Here is a 14902-nt window from a genome sequence, read left to right on the forward strand (position 1 = left end):
GAGGGCGACTTGCTGGCTTTGTTCTTGTCTTTCCCCAAGGGACATTGAGTGTGCCAAGGTGTATCAGGAATCTGACCTTTGGTTGTTAACAGTAGTTTTTTGCCCAGCAGCTCAGTTCTTTTCTCGTATGAGGAGGTGTCCAGTGGCTTGATTTCCCATACAAGCTCTTAGGTCTTCTTCCATGGGGTCTTGGAACCATCTTTTATCTCCACTTTGGATGAGGCTGGAGATGAAGTAGGAGACTGGTACCTGGTGAGGAGTCCCTAGGCCCCTGGCTGGTGCAAATGGTTTGTACTTGACTACTAACTTAAAGGTTGGTGGTTCAAACTCAGCAGCGCCATGAAAGAAAGTCCTGGAGATCTGCTTCTGAAAGGTCACAGTCTTGAAAACCCTATGGAGCACAGTTCTGCTGTGACACACGTGGGGTCTCATGGGTCAAAGTCAACTTGACAGCAGTGGGTTTGGTTGTCGTTTGTTTTGGGGAGAGTTTGTTTTTGGTTTAAGGAGTCATCGTGTGGTGCAAATGGCTAAGCGCTTGACTACTAACTGAAAGGTTGGCAGTTCAAACCTACTCAGAGGCACCTTGGAAGAAAGGCCTGGCGATCTGCTTCCAAAAGTTACAGCCTTGAAAACCCTTTGGAGCACAATTCCACTCCACATATGTGGGGCCACCATGAGTCAGAATCAAGTCGGTGGCAGTGGGTTTGGTTTTTTGGGGTTTAAGGCTCTTCTTAGGAAGATCTGGGCATACTTGTGTAAGTACAAAGCCCACGCTCACCTGAATCCCCAGGTTCCTCCAGAAATACCTTCTCGATGGTTGAACAGCAGATACCAGAGGTGGGATTGGGCTTTTGGATTGAAACAGCTCCCAGAGCAGTCACTGCAGGACAGAACCACGTTAGGAGCAGTGTACACGCTCGTCCGGCCCTGCTGAATTCCCAGCCTCAGCCTTCTCCCTCCTTCTCCTGCCCTCCATCTGCTCTGAGCTTCAGTCTCACAAACATTCTGTGTTTTCCCCTCTCATCCAGTTCTTTGAGCTGTTCACTCAGCCTGGAGTCACTTTCCCTCTTTTCTGTACTCGATAAAATCCTACTCATTTGTTTGCTATTAGTAGCTGCTGTCAAGTCAGCTCTGACTCATGGCCACCCCGTGCACAATGGAATGAAACATTGCCCAGTCCTGGGCCATCCTCACTATCACCTGCATATACAAGTCCATTGTTGCAGCTGTTGTGCCAATTCACCTCACCGAGGGTCTCCCTCACCCTTGCTGGCCTTCTACTTCACCAAACATGATGCCCTCCTCCAGCTCTACAGCCTTGTCTGATGTCACCTCTTTGCCAACTTACCAAGGATCCCCTGTCTCACTCCCAAAGCACTCTGTTACTTGGTATGTCAGTCTCTTCCTCTAGACCAGAATCTGAGCTCTTCAAGGGGTATCTACCCCCAAGGCCTAGGGCAACTTTTAGCAAGCACATATGCACTGCATTTATTCAGTAATTATCTGAGGATCAAATATGTGCCAGGTACAGTGCTAGTAGTAGAGATACATCTCTGAAAAAGACAGATAGGGTACTATCCTTAAAAGCTGGAATCTAGCAAGGAAGGCACACAATTCATTGATTCATTACAATAAATGTGGTAAACCATGACAGGTAATGAAAGAAATAGGCTACACAGAAGAGAAACAACCAACCCAGATGAGAAATCTCAGAAGAGATGTTTTAGTCGAGGCCTAAAGGATGAGTATACCACTCATCTGCCAATCTGTCATACCTTGGTGCCTTGCATGTTGGTATGCTGCTGGAAGCTAAGCCACCAATATTTCAATACCAGCAGGGTCACCCAAGGTGGATAAGTTTCAATGGAGCTTCCAGGCTAAGACAGACCAGGAAGAAAGGCCTGGCGACTGACTTCCAAAAATCAGCCAGTGAAAATCCTACAGATCACAATGGTCCAATCGGCCACCAATCACGGGGATGGTACATGACTGGGCAGCGTTTCACTGTGTTGTGCATGAGGTCATCATGAGTCAGAGGCCGACTTGATGGCAGTTCACAACGATATTAATCTGAGTTGAGCCTTGAAGGACAAATACGGTTTCTGACAGGTCTACTCCTCCGACAGGTAGTAATGGGAAAAGGAACATTCCACGCTAGGGTGCACACTCATAGGCAAGGGCTGGGAGACAGAAGAACGTGTCTTCAGAGTGTGGCCAGCCCCTTGGGGAAGCTTGTGGAAGATGGGGTTCGAAACACAGGCCAGGTCAACTCTATGAACGCCCTTGAGCGGAGTGTTTTTCTGTTCAGTTATCTGCCCCATGTTCATCACACTTTTTTTTTTTTTTAACTTTTAAAAAATTTACTGTGGTAAAAATACGCACAAGAAAACACAGGCCCTCTCAGCAATTTCTACAATTTAGGAACACTGATTATATTGCTCGAGCTATATAACCGCTCTCGCTATCCTTTTCCACATCATTCCACCACCATTAACACAACCTTACTGCCCCCTAAGCGAAGACTCCTCCTTTCCCCTTCCCTCCCATCCCTGGTTGTTGTGTTGTTAGGGGCCCTTGAGTCGATTTTTGACTCATAGCGACCCCATGTGTTACAGCGTAGAACTGCCCCATAAGGTTAATCTTTATAGGAGCAGATCGCCAGGTATTTCTCCTGCAGAGCCACTGGGTGGATTCAAATTGCCAGCCTTTCGATTAGCAGTCAAGTAGTTAACTGTTGCACCACCAGGGCCCTCCCACTCCTGGTAACCAGCAACAATCTTTATTTTCGATATATTTGCTTATTTCGTATACGTGAGATCATATAGTATTTCTCCCTTTGTGACTGTTTACTCAGCATGTTTTCTAGGATCACCCATGTTGTGGCACACATCAGGATTTCATTTCTCTTTATGGCCGAGGACTGTTCTATTGTGTGTATACACGACATTTTGTTTATCCATTCACCTGTTGATGGACATTTGGGTTGGGGCCACCTTTTGACGGTTGTATGAAGTGCTATAATGGACATCGGTGTATAAGTTTCTGTTTGCGTTCCTGCCATCACTTCTTCTGGGTATACACATAGCAGTGGCATTGCTGGGTCATATGCTGGTCCTATGTTCAACTTTTTGAGGAACTGCCAAACTGTTTTCCACAGTGGTTGTACCATTTTCTTCATCACGCTTTTATCTAAGTTGTCAGCTCAGACCTTCAGGTCACTACCATTCTAGAGGGATCGCCCACAGATTTCACGCACGTTTCCTCTGCCTGGAAAGGTGCCTGCCTCTGCTTTGCTTCTTAGGAACTCTTGGCATATTGACAGTGCCTGAAGGATACTTTTCTTCCGGGAATTTGGAGCCTGCATTCTTTTATTCCTTTTTTTTTTTTTTTTTCTAAAGCTGTATTTTGATTTCCCCCACAGTATTCTGAAAAGGAGGATAAATATGAAGAAGAAATTAAACTTGTGTCTGACAAACTGAAAGAGGTATGATTACACCCAGCTGGTTCAAGTTTCGGGGGGGGCGTGATGTGGGGGGGGGACTGGTCCTGAAGCAACAATGGTGACTCCTGTCTTCTTCTCCAGGCTGAGACCCGTGCTGAGTTTGCAGAGAGAACGGTTGCAAAACTGGAAAAGACCATTGATGACCTGGAAGGTATGAACTTATCATCTGAATATGTTTGCGGTACCTCTCTAAAGATGATGGATCCCCAGCCAGTCAGTCAGGGGAGGTCCCTGGAGGGCTGGAGCTGGGCTTTGTTCCCTTTAAGAAAGTAAAGTGCGGAGTGATGTCACATCTGGGAGTCTGGAGCATGGGAACAGGATAGCGCAAATCAAAGTCAGACTTGAGTTGGCCGTTTTCAAGAAATAAAAAATAATCTCTGCATAATTAGCTCCACATGTGAGTACAGAGACCCAAATACAGCTCTCTGATTTTTTTTGTTTGTTTAGAAATTCTTTTAGTTTGTACATTTCTGGGAGATGTATTTTTACAGAGGCTCTCTCCCAGAGAGCTCCAAGCTTATCGCAAAATGAGAAAATGGAAATATACAGAATTTAGAGTCCCTGGGCAGCACAAGCAGTTAAAACCTGACCACAAGCCAAAAGGTTAGAGGTTCAAACCCACCCAGAGATGCCTTGGAAGAAAGGCCTGGCTATCTGCTTCCAAAAGGTCACAGCCTTGAAAACCCTATGGAGCGGTTCCACCCTGCACACATGGGGTCGCCAGGAGTCAGAATCGACCTGTTGGCAGCTGATCCTGGTTAGATATCTGAATAAAGACTGCAAGTCTGGTGCCCACATATCACAGAATTGCATGGAGAATTCCAATTTTTAAAATGTTGCCCCTTGTTCTTCATGGAATAGCCCGGAAATTCCAGAATCTTGGGGTTCAAAGAGAAATCATCTAAACAGCCTGTCCTACCCAGAAAGGCTATACAAATCATTTGTCAGTCCAGGCATTCCACTGTTTGGTTTGGGAAGTGAGGTTTCCATATAAGGGAAAATGCCCCGTTTCAAAGTATAACCTTTGCACTGGATGACATCATTGGAGGTCAGAAATAACCAGGGGGCTGGCAGAGCTCTGTCCATTTCTAGTCACTGTGCTTTTAAATGTTCGTTTGCTCTCTCATTATGGCTAACCCCCTGTAGGACCTCAAACCACTTATCAACCACTCCACAGACGTTTTTGTCAGTTGTACGTAGAACGCAACTCTTTCTCCCAGTTCATGCTTTGTTTTCTCACTTTTTTTTTCCTTCCTCACATTGCTCATCTATGGCTCTCCATTCCGACCCTCGCATTCTCTCCCCTATACCTCTTCTTCCGAACCCTTTCCCTGGGAACCTCCACCCTCTAGACGAGTTATATGCTCAGAAGCTCAAGTACAAAGCTATCAGCGAGGAGCTGGACCATGCTCTCAACGACATGACCTCTCTCTGAGGGGCTGCTTGGTGCTGCCCTCTGTCCTAGCAATACCGAAGTCTGTCTTCTTACTGTGTGCCTACGCTCCCATGGGCTGCCGGGAGCTCCGGTGTCCTGCTTCCTGGTTTAATCTCTCAAGCCTTCTTCTGATGTGTCTGTGACTATGTGACCAAAATAAAGACAGGTAGCCCTCGTCTTCACACCCTCTCATTTTCATTTTTCTCCACTTGCCGCTTTTGAGCAGTAGCTGTGACGCCCTTGACCACAGCTGGAACAGAAGGCAGGTTATCCACCTTCTTGCGCTCACAAATGAAGAGTGTGTTTCAAAAATTGCTCCAGAGAGAAAATTATGCCCACGTGATGCTCTCCTGAAACGTGGAAACAAAAGCCAACTTGGCAGGAGCCCTCAAGTAGGGTGTCTTGCTCACTGCAGCTGCCAGTAGTGGTTTTCCCTTAAACAGATATTGTTTTGAATGGAGCTCATCCTTTTAAACCTCTTGGGCATCTTAATAGTCAGCGAAACTGGCAAAGACCAGCAGGCCTGGGTCTAAAAGGAGGCTGTCCTCAAATGGGATTTGGGCTACGAATTCAAATAGTGGCAATGGCATTCTGGTCTCCTTATTCCTCCTTTTCTCATTTGTCCTCTTTGTGCTACACTCTCTGGGAATGGTGCCTGGGGTTCCCTGTCTTCATCATTCATGGAATGTTCATCTAGCTCCCGGATCCGGGAGGAAGTTCCCACTGAAGCTCACCTCTGTACCCTGCCCTTAGAACAAGCCTGCACAAAGGATTAAAGAGCACCCCATTAGGAGGGGAAGGGACTGGGAGCTGCTGTGGTGCCAGAGAAAGGAAATGAGGCAGTTCTTCTTTCCAAGGAAATGAGGCAGTTCTTCTTTGTTTCCAAGGACAGTTGACTGAGGCACTGACTTCTACCTTCCCTCACACTTGAATAAGCTGTAACCAGAACCTTGCCTTGGTTTAGTAAGAACTCACAGTTGGCCCGTGGGTGCTAAAAGGTCATGCTTATAGATTTTTCCGAGATAATCCAAATTCCACTCTGTCCAGTTCTTCTCTGCTTCACCACCTCAGAATGTCCCAGGAGCACTGACATTCCACAGTCCAAGCCACATCTTCCAAACTTCCCCTTGTAGCTGGAACTGGCAGGAAAGTCACCAATTAGATCATCAGTTTTTTGTTATGGAGTCTCTGGGTGGCACAGATGGTTAAGTGCTTGACTATTAGCTGAAAGGTTGACAGTTCACACCTATCCAGAGGTGCCTCGGAAGTAAGGTCTGGCAATGTGCTTCTGAAAGGTTACAGCCTGGAAAACCCTATGGCACAGTTCTGTTCTGCACACAAGTTGGAATCCACTTGACAGCAACTAACAACAGTAACAACATAGCTTGTTATGTCTCATAGTTTTTTATTCAGGTGGGAACCTCCATCCCAATTTTTCTTTGTAGTTATTCCGCCAAAACACATTTTCCCTAAACTGCTCACACCCTTCCACCCCTGACCTCTCCACATTCACCACCCATCCTGACCTTCTGCATGAACTACCCACTCCCCTCACACATGCCATACACATGCCCTTGGAAAATAACGTTAGAGCATGTTGGGGTGGGTGTTTTTGGTTTGCTCTCTCTGCATATTTGCTTCCAGGGTTTTTCCAGACATTTTTTCACCTCCACCCTTTAAAATAACTGCAGCGCTGCCTATCCAGTCATTCTGCCCAAGTAAGCAGCTAGGTGGAACTTCATTTGCAGAGATTAGTGCTGTGGAGTTCTGCTCCTACCTGTTGACAACTCACAAGAGCAGTTAACTCTTTAAGGGAAAGTTATTTTATTTCAGATGGAGTCCCTGGGTGGTGCAGTTAAGCACTGGACTAGCTGAAAGGCTGGTGGTTTAAACCCACACAGAGGCACCTCTGAAGACAGGACTGGCGATCTGCTTCCAAAAGGAGTACTGTTCTACTCTGACACACGTGGGGTCACCAGGAGTCAGTTGACTTGATAGCAGCTAACAACAACAAAGAACGAAGTAGATGCCAGGATTTGGGTGGCAAGGGGAAATGAGGGCAGGATTTGTAGTCAGGAAGCCCGGGTTTGGATCCTAGCTCCACACGTCATTGTATCTTGTGTAGCCTTAGCTTTTCTGCAAAATACAGGCGATATCTCAGTTATCGTGAGGATTAAATGAGATGATGGAGAAATTGGCTCACACATATTAGGCACCCGATTAAAATTTGTCCATCCAGACTGGGTAAACCCAGGCCAGTGTTCTTCCTGTGATGGACTGCTTCCAGATCATGGTCGCTTAGGTTTTTTTTAAGTGCCATGTCAAGTGAAAGGGTCAGCAGTCACAGTAGAAAGGCTGCCATTCTCTGCATTGACTTTTTTTTTTCCTTCTGAAAATTTCCTGGTTGATCATCTCCTATCTTATGAGGCATTTTGCTTTCCTCCAGTATTTTAATCAATCGTGGCTGAGTCCCTTGTCACTCATTTACAAACCAGTTCTCTTGTGCTCTGTCACGCGTAGCGCTAGTTGGCATTTTACTTTTGTTTTTGTTTTATTTCATCAGCTCAGTCACTTGATAACATGCCCACTTTAAAAAAAAAAAAAAAAATCCATTGCTGTCGAGTAGATTCCAACTCATTGCGACCCTGTGTGACGGAATAGAACCGTTCCATGGGTTTTCTTGGCTGTAATCTTTACAGAAGCAGTTTGCCAGGCCTTTCTCCTGCAGAGCCACTGGCCATAGTCTAGTTTAAGTCTCTATCACGTTGCATTTACGTGGGGTTTGACTACAAGGCGCTGCATACACAGACACGATGACACAATTTTGACTGGAATTCAACCAACCATTCCCAGAAACACCACAGGAAAGATGGGTTATAGGAGTGTATTTTCCTATCAAAGGCTTGAGGATAAATTGACTAGCACTAGGGGAATATCTAAGGAGCCCTGGTGGTGCAGTGGTTAAGCACTCAGCTTAACCCACCAGTTCTCCCATGGGAGAGAAGACCTGGCAATCTGTTCCCATAAAGCATACAGCCTAGGAAACTCAATGGGGCAGTTCTACTCTTATCACATGGGGCGGCGCTATTAGTCAGAATCGACTCGACGGCACCCAACAACAAGGGGAATATTAAATCGCCCATATCTAGGACTAAAATCCTAAGTTTGTGCAGTACCTCCTAGCACCACATTTCCCATGTGTGCCTCATAATAAACCCCATAACCGATGGGAAAACTGAGACCTAGAAAGCTTAGATAAGTTAGGCTTAAATCCAGGTGTTGACTGTACAGTTGCCAAATTTAGCAAACTAAAACAAAAAATTAGGACACCGAGTAAAATTTGAATTTCAGATAGTTGATGAGTAATTTTTGGTGTGTCTCAGGCAACATTTGAGGCATACTAAAAAATTATTTGTTGTTTATCTGAAATTCAAATTTAACCGAAAAACCAAAACCAAACCCGTTACTGTCAAGTTGGTTCTGACTCATAGCAACCCTATAAGACAGAGCAGAACCGCCTCATAGAGTTTCCAAGGAGCGCCTGGTGGATTGGAACTGCCGACCTTTTGGTTACAGCCATACAGCACTTCACCGTTATGCCACCAGGGTTTCCAAGTGCCCTGTATTTTATCTGACAACGCTTCTTACTCCCAAATTTTGGTACGTGGTCCCTGCCTAGTATTCCATGGTGTGCTGTTGTAATTAAAATTCAAAGTATTTCCTCTGGTATGGCTTTCACTCTGGCAGTTTGCGGTTTAGACACTTCCCCCCGCCCCCCACCCCTTAACAATTTGTTAAAGGAAACAAAGATGTTTAACAATGGTACTAATTTCTTTTTCTCTTCACTCTTAATCCTCACCAGAAAAACTTGCCCAGGCCAAAGAAGAGAACGTGGGCTTACATCAGACACTGGATCAGACACTAAACGAACTTAACTGTATATAACCAGAACAGAAGAGTTTTGTTCCAACAGAAATTCCAGAGCTCCGTATCTTTCTCTTCTCTTTTAAGAAGTTTCTTTTGTTACTGCATCTTCTCTTTGCTGGAAATGTTGAGCAAATTAGGAATACATGACCAAATATTTTGTATCAGAGAAGCTTTGAGCACCAGTTCAATCTGATTCCTTCCCTTTTTTCAAATGGCACCAGCTTTTTCAGCTCTATTTTTATCCTTAAGTTGCATTTACTTCTAAGATAGACAGGGTATTTTATATTGAGCATACTCTAAAAAAAAAAAATACTCTCTTCAGATGAGGGCATTTGGCTCCTGGGAGAATAGACGACCCCACACTTTCAAGAACACAGACTCGAATATCTAGTCGTGTGTTGATTTAAAAGGCTCAAGAATAAAGCCTTCTGGGCCACCACTGATCACACTACAGGAGGCCAGGGACCATCACTTAATATGGGTGGGGATTTTCCATCCAGAGCCAAAAAAAAAAAAAAAAGGGACTGTAGTGGGAAGTCATAAACCGCAGACAGATTAGCCTAATCATCTTGGCCCTTTTCCACACTCCACCGGGCAAACATCCTCTGAGTAGTCAGCATGAGAATGCTTGGGAAATAGTCATAGTAACAATGCAAATGTTTGCTGGACAATCCTTGATGTTATGCTCTTCTACATGTTTCTTTCATTCTAAAGTTGGCCTTTGAGAAGATGTCTTATTCCATGCTTGTCTGCTGTGATATGAGGCCATCTACTCAGCAGGAATGATATGGTGTTCAGTCCTGCCCAAGGCTGCCATGTCAGAAGACTGCTAGCCACCAATAAATTGGACCAAAGAGACCAAAGAGATTTTTCTATTAACAAACATTGGGCAGAAGGGGCCTCTATGGCAGGAAAGTAGAGATGAAAAAATAATTGGCCCAACTTCATCTCCTCCATACTTCAGGGAATGGCAGATGGAAGATTTACTGATTTAGGACTTCATTTCCTTCTTCGGGACCAAGTTAATAAAAGACCAAGAAACTCCTGATTAAACTGGATAATGGAGTATTTTGTAGACAGGGCTGCACATATTGGCTTTGTTATATTTCTGCTTTCTCAGTTAACATCTCAGAGCTCAAACATTCCACATTCCCCAGCAGCGTGGGGGCCAACTCAAGTTTACAATTCTGGACAAAATCACCCTGCTTCTAGCTTATCCACAACCCCTCCCCTTCACTCCTATTTATTAAGCATCACACTACCAGGAGACACACTAGCAAATTGTGCAATTGAATAAAACCCACACTTTTCATTTAGATTCTTGCAACTGTATCATATGTAATAGTATCTCTTTTTCTACATTTTGGTCAAATAAATTTTTACATAAACTACAACTTGTGTCAGTTTTAGAATGTGTGGGCCCATACCAGCAACTTTGCTTCTCAATATTTGGTCAATTGATGGGAAGGTAACTGTGCCAAGAACTTAGCAAATTTTACTGGCTTTATATCATGACTTCATGATTCAACAATTATGTTCTTCATATTACAGATGAGAGCACTTTGTCTCAGTAACACAAAAGCTCCTGTTCTTAGTTATCCCCAATCTTGCCTGAACCAGGCTATCAAGAATGAGTAGAATTTTAATAGATGGTGATAGGAGCAGGGAAGATGGCCCACGTAACCTGAGTCAGGAAAGCACAGGACCTGTTTGGTTAAGACCTTCTGTGTGTTGCAGAAGTAAGAAAGCTGGGTAGGCTGGGTCCAGACTGATGAAAGCCTAGATTTAACTTAATTTGGTCTAGAGTGCAGAGCCACGGAAGACTAAGTACTGCATTAGGAAAATCCATTTAGCATTCATTTTAAGAAAGGATGTCAAAATCGACTCTTGAAGGCAACAGGTTTGGGGCTTTTTTGGGTTTTAAGGGGGGGTAAGAAGCCTTAGTGATGCAAACAGCTCAGCTGCTAAACAAAAGATTGGCGGTTCGAATCCAACCAGCTGCTCCGAATCCAACCAGCTGCTCCGCAGGAGGAAAAAACCTGGCAATCTGCTTCCATAAAAGATTACAGCCAAGAAAACCCTATGGGGCAGTTCTACTCTGTCACCATGACATGAGTCGGAATTGACTTCACGACACCCAACAACAATGGGAAGGGTGTGGCAGACTAGAGGCAAGAAGACCAGGATAAGGACAGTGGTTGCCAAGGAACGGGAGGAAAGAGACGATCTGAAGGAAGCAACCTCAAGAGTGAGCTGACAGAACTTGGAGTGTCCAAGATGACTCCAGTTTCACTGCCTGAATTGCAGTCCCTTTATTTTGGGGGAAGGAGCCCTGGTAGTGCAGTGGTTAAAGCACTCAGCTGCTTACTGGAAGATCAGCAGTTCGAACTCACCAGCCTGTCTGCTTCCTTAAAGATTTACAGCCTTGGAAACCCCATGTTCTAGTCTGTCCTGTAGGGTTTCTATGAGTAGGAACTGACTCAACCACAACGGGTTATTTCAGGGGAGGGCAGGTGGAGGAGGGATCAAAAAGAGAAGTGAAAGACGAAAAAATTAAGTGCATATGCAAACAGGTTTCTGTTAACAAGTACAATTAAAAACATATTAATTTGACATTTATCTAACACTGTCCGTTGCCTGGGTGGCACAGATAGATGGTTTGTGCTCAGGTGCTAACCAAAAGGCTAGTGATTTGAACCCACCCAGCAGCGCCACAGAAGGCCTGGTGATCTGCTTCTGTAAAGGTTACGACCACCAAAAAAAAAGCCATGGAGCTCAGTTTCACTCATGGTGTTGCCACAAACTGGAATCTACTCGACGGCAACAGGCTCTTGTTTGCTGGGAATATCACTGAATAAAGTATAACCCCCTTCTCTATGTGTGCTACCATTGTTAAGACTGAAGTTACCCCTTACGTGTCTGTTTTCTCCCTTCTTGCCACCCACTTAGGCTGTAATCTCAGGATACTGTTTTGGTCATCCTCATGCCTCAGCACTTGGCTTAAGCGATCCACGCTTCTTTAACCTGTCTCAGCTCAGCTCTTGGGGAGTTCCCAACCCCATGAGGTATCGGTGAATCACAGGGTGAGGTGAAGACTAGATTATGTGGGGTGTACGCTAGGTTAAAGACTGGGGTGTTATGCTGCTGGGGGCTCTCTGAAGGATTTTAAGCAAGGGATGGATGTAATAAGGTAAGTGTTTTAAAGTGAACATTCTACAGGGTGGAGGCTGGATTAGAGAAAAAGAGCAGGAAGACCAGTGGAGAAATATAAGGACCTGACTGTAACAAATGGAAATGGAAGAGCAAAATTCAAGAGCTATTTAGAAGCTCCAGGATGCGAGGGGTGAAAGATGTCAGAGACTTAGGTTTCACAGAAGGTAATTCAAGACACGCATGTCTGAGTGGAAGTTGTTGTCTGCCATCAAGTCAACGATCCAAGCACAACAGAATAAAACACCGCCTGGTCCTACGTCACCCCCCATGATCCGTTTCAGATCAGACCATCGTGATCCATAGGATTTTCATGGGCTGATTTTTGGAGGCAGATCACCAGGACTTCTTCCTAGTCCATCTGAGTCTGGAAGCTCCACTGTTCAGCATCATAGCAACATGCAAGCCTCCGCTGACAGATGCGTGGTGGCTGCACCTGAGGGGCATTGGTCAGGCATCAAATTTGGGTCTCCCACGTAGCGAGAATTCTACCACTGAACCACCACTGCCCTCACCTAAGTGGAAGATGAGCTCAGTTGTGGACATGTTAAGTTTAAACTATCTTTGGCAAACCCACTCGGACATGCAAGCATGACTGGACTATGGGTAAAGAACCGAGAAATAGTGTGGAGATACTGGAAGAAAGGACTTAGGACAGAAAGAACCATGTGGAACACCGACACTTAAGGAACAAGAAGTTGCTAGTTGCCATTGAGTCAACTCAGACTCATGGCAACTCCACGTGTGTCAGAATAGAACTATGCTCCAGAGAGTTTTCAATGGTTGATTTTTTAGAACTAGATCACCAGGCTTTTCTTCTGAGATGCCTTGGAGCAGGGGAATGGAACCTCTAAACTTTGTTTGCAGCCAAGCATGTTCACCATTTGCACTGCTCAGGGACAAGCAGAGACCTCCAAAAAAGACTGCAATGGAATGAGACGCAGTACCCAAGAAAGGGAGGTAGGTGGTAGGAGAAATGAGGTGTCAAGAAAGAGAATTTCCAGAGGGAAGGTGGTCAATAGTATAAAAATACCACAGAGGGTAAGGCCTGTGAAGGTCAATGGCTCTGGCTGAAGTGTTTCTTGACCAGAACTAATTAGCAGATGAATAAGCTGGGGTGGAAGGGAGTAGGAGAAGCTGGGGCCATCTTCTGGAAAATCCTCAGGCGAGTCTCCAGGCTTCTCTGTGTGCTCCAGCAAGTGACGTGAGGCCCTGAGCCCAAGCACGCAGTTGGGACCATCAATCTCTGAGAATCAGGAAACCATATCGACCAAGAGCTTCTTGCTGGTTGCTGTCAATTCCGACTCATGGTGATCGCATGTGTGCAGAGTTAGAACTGCTCCATAGAGTTTTCAAGGCCATGACCTTTTGGAAGCAGATTGCCAGGCCTGTCTTCAAAGGCACCACTGAGTGGGTTCGAACTACCAACCATTTGCCCCCTTGGCCTCCTGAAAAAGGATATTGAGAATGGTTGTACAACTCAAAGAGTATAATCAAATGTCACTGATATACATGTAGAAATTGTTGAGATGGTGTATGTCTTGTTACCTATATTTTCACCACAATAAAATTATTTTAAAGAATAGTAAAAAAAAGTTTGGCCTCTGAGTCTTACAGGTCTGCATTCAAAAACCAACTTCTCACTTTGGAGCCTGGGAAAGTCACTTAACCTCCCTGGCCTCAGTTTCCTCACCATAAAACGTGGATAAACAATACCTACCTTATGGGTTGGTGTGGCGGTTAAATACATAAAGTGTTGAGAACACTGCTAGGCACGGAAGTACTGCTCATAAATGTTACCTATAATTATCCTTCATGCCCTTGAGGGTCTTGAGACACTCCCACACCCACCCGCACCCCAAGTGCAGCTCTGAGAGCTGACTGGGCACAGGCGGCCGAGTCTAGGCTGAGGCCTCGAGGCAGAGTTGCCAGACCAAAAACCAAGCCAAACCGACTGCCGTCGAGTAGATTCCGACTCTTAGCGATCCTAGAGGACAGAGTAGAACTGCCCCGTAGAGTTTCCAAGGAGCGCCTGGTTGCCGACCTTTTGGTTAGCAGCCGTAGCACTTAACCACTAGGCCACCAGGGAAACCTCTAATTAGGTCAATTAGGTCGGAGGGCTGGTCCTGAGAAGCCTCAGCGGCCCTGAGGGCGCAGCTTGGGGCAGTGAGGCCACTGAGGTGGCAGAGGCCGGGAAGTCTCAGGTAGGTTCTTCGTGCAGCACTGGGATCTCCAGGGGCCTCTTTCCGACTGCGACGTACGCCCCTTGTTTCCCTGCTTTCCCGAGACGACGACGCCCCCCGAACCGTTCCCTCCCGCGCTCGCCCCAAAGCCTGCTGAGGCTGCGCAGGCCGTCGGGGCGGGACCAGACGCCCTTGCGCGCGTGCGCCCTCTGCTGGCTCTTAATGGTCTCCCAGCACGCATGCGCAAGCGCCACAGGCCCCCGCCCCCGGGCTGCCAGCGCGCGGGGCCGTTGGCGACGATTCCCGCCCTCCCTGTCCCATAAGGGAGCGAGGCGGGGCCGCCCCAGAGTCGGGAAGAAGCTGGACCATGGGAGCCACGCCCACGTCCCGTTCCCCATTTGAAGCCCCTCAACTCCGCACCGCCAGCCAATCGCAGCCCGCTCTGCCCCGAGCACAGGCCAATGGGCAGCACGCTCGTGCCGCTTCCGGCTCCGTGCTCGGCTCGCCCCTTCCCTGGTCTCCGCGCGCCGGGCTGAGAGCGGGTGCGGGCGTCGGCCGCGGTGACGTACGGTGGGCCGGCAGCCAATGGGGGGCGGGCTCGGCGCTGATGGACGGGGCGAGCGTCCAGTGGCGAGGCGCTGGCCG

The 14902-nt window shown here is 46.5% G+C and overlaps 1 protein-coding gene across 2 annotated transcripts in view; it reads left to right on the plus strand.

Moving 5' to 3' along the window:
* TPM4 (tropomyosin 4) overlaps positions 1–10258 on the plus strand; it is a 30307-nt gene extending 20049 nt beyond the window's left edge. For both annotated transcript variants that reach the window (XM_003413042.4, XM_064280901.1), the window contains 3 exons: positions 3422–3484; positions 3584–3653; positions 8800–10258. In XM_003413042.4, the coding sequence (XP_003413090.1) occupies positions 3422–3484; positions 3584–3653; positions 8800–8882 (216 nt within the window). In that variant the 3' untranslated portion in view covers positions 8883–10258. The remainder of the gene's footprint in view (positions 1–3421; positions 3485–3583; positions 3654–8799) is intronic.
* Positions 10259–14902: the final 4644 nt, after the last annotated feature.

This window comes from Loxodonta africana, chromosome 3, assembly GCF_030014295.1.
Source record: "Loxodonta africana isolate mLoxAfr1 chromosome 3, mLoxAfr1.hap2, whole genome shotgun sequence".
Taxonomy (NCBI): domain Eukaryota; kingdom Metazoa; phylum Chordata; class Mammalia; order Proboscidea; family Elephantidae; genus Loxodonta; species Loxodonta africana.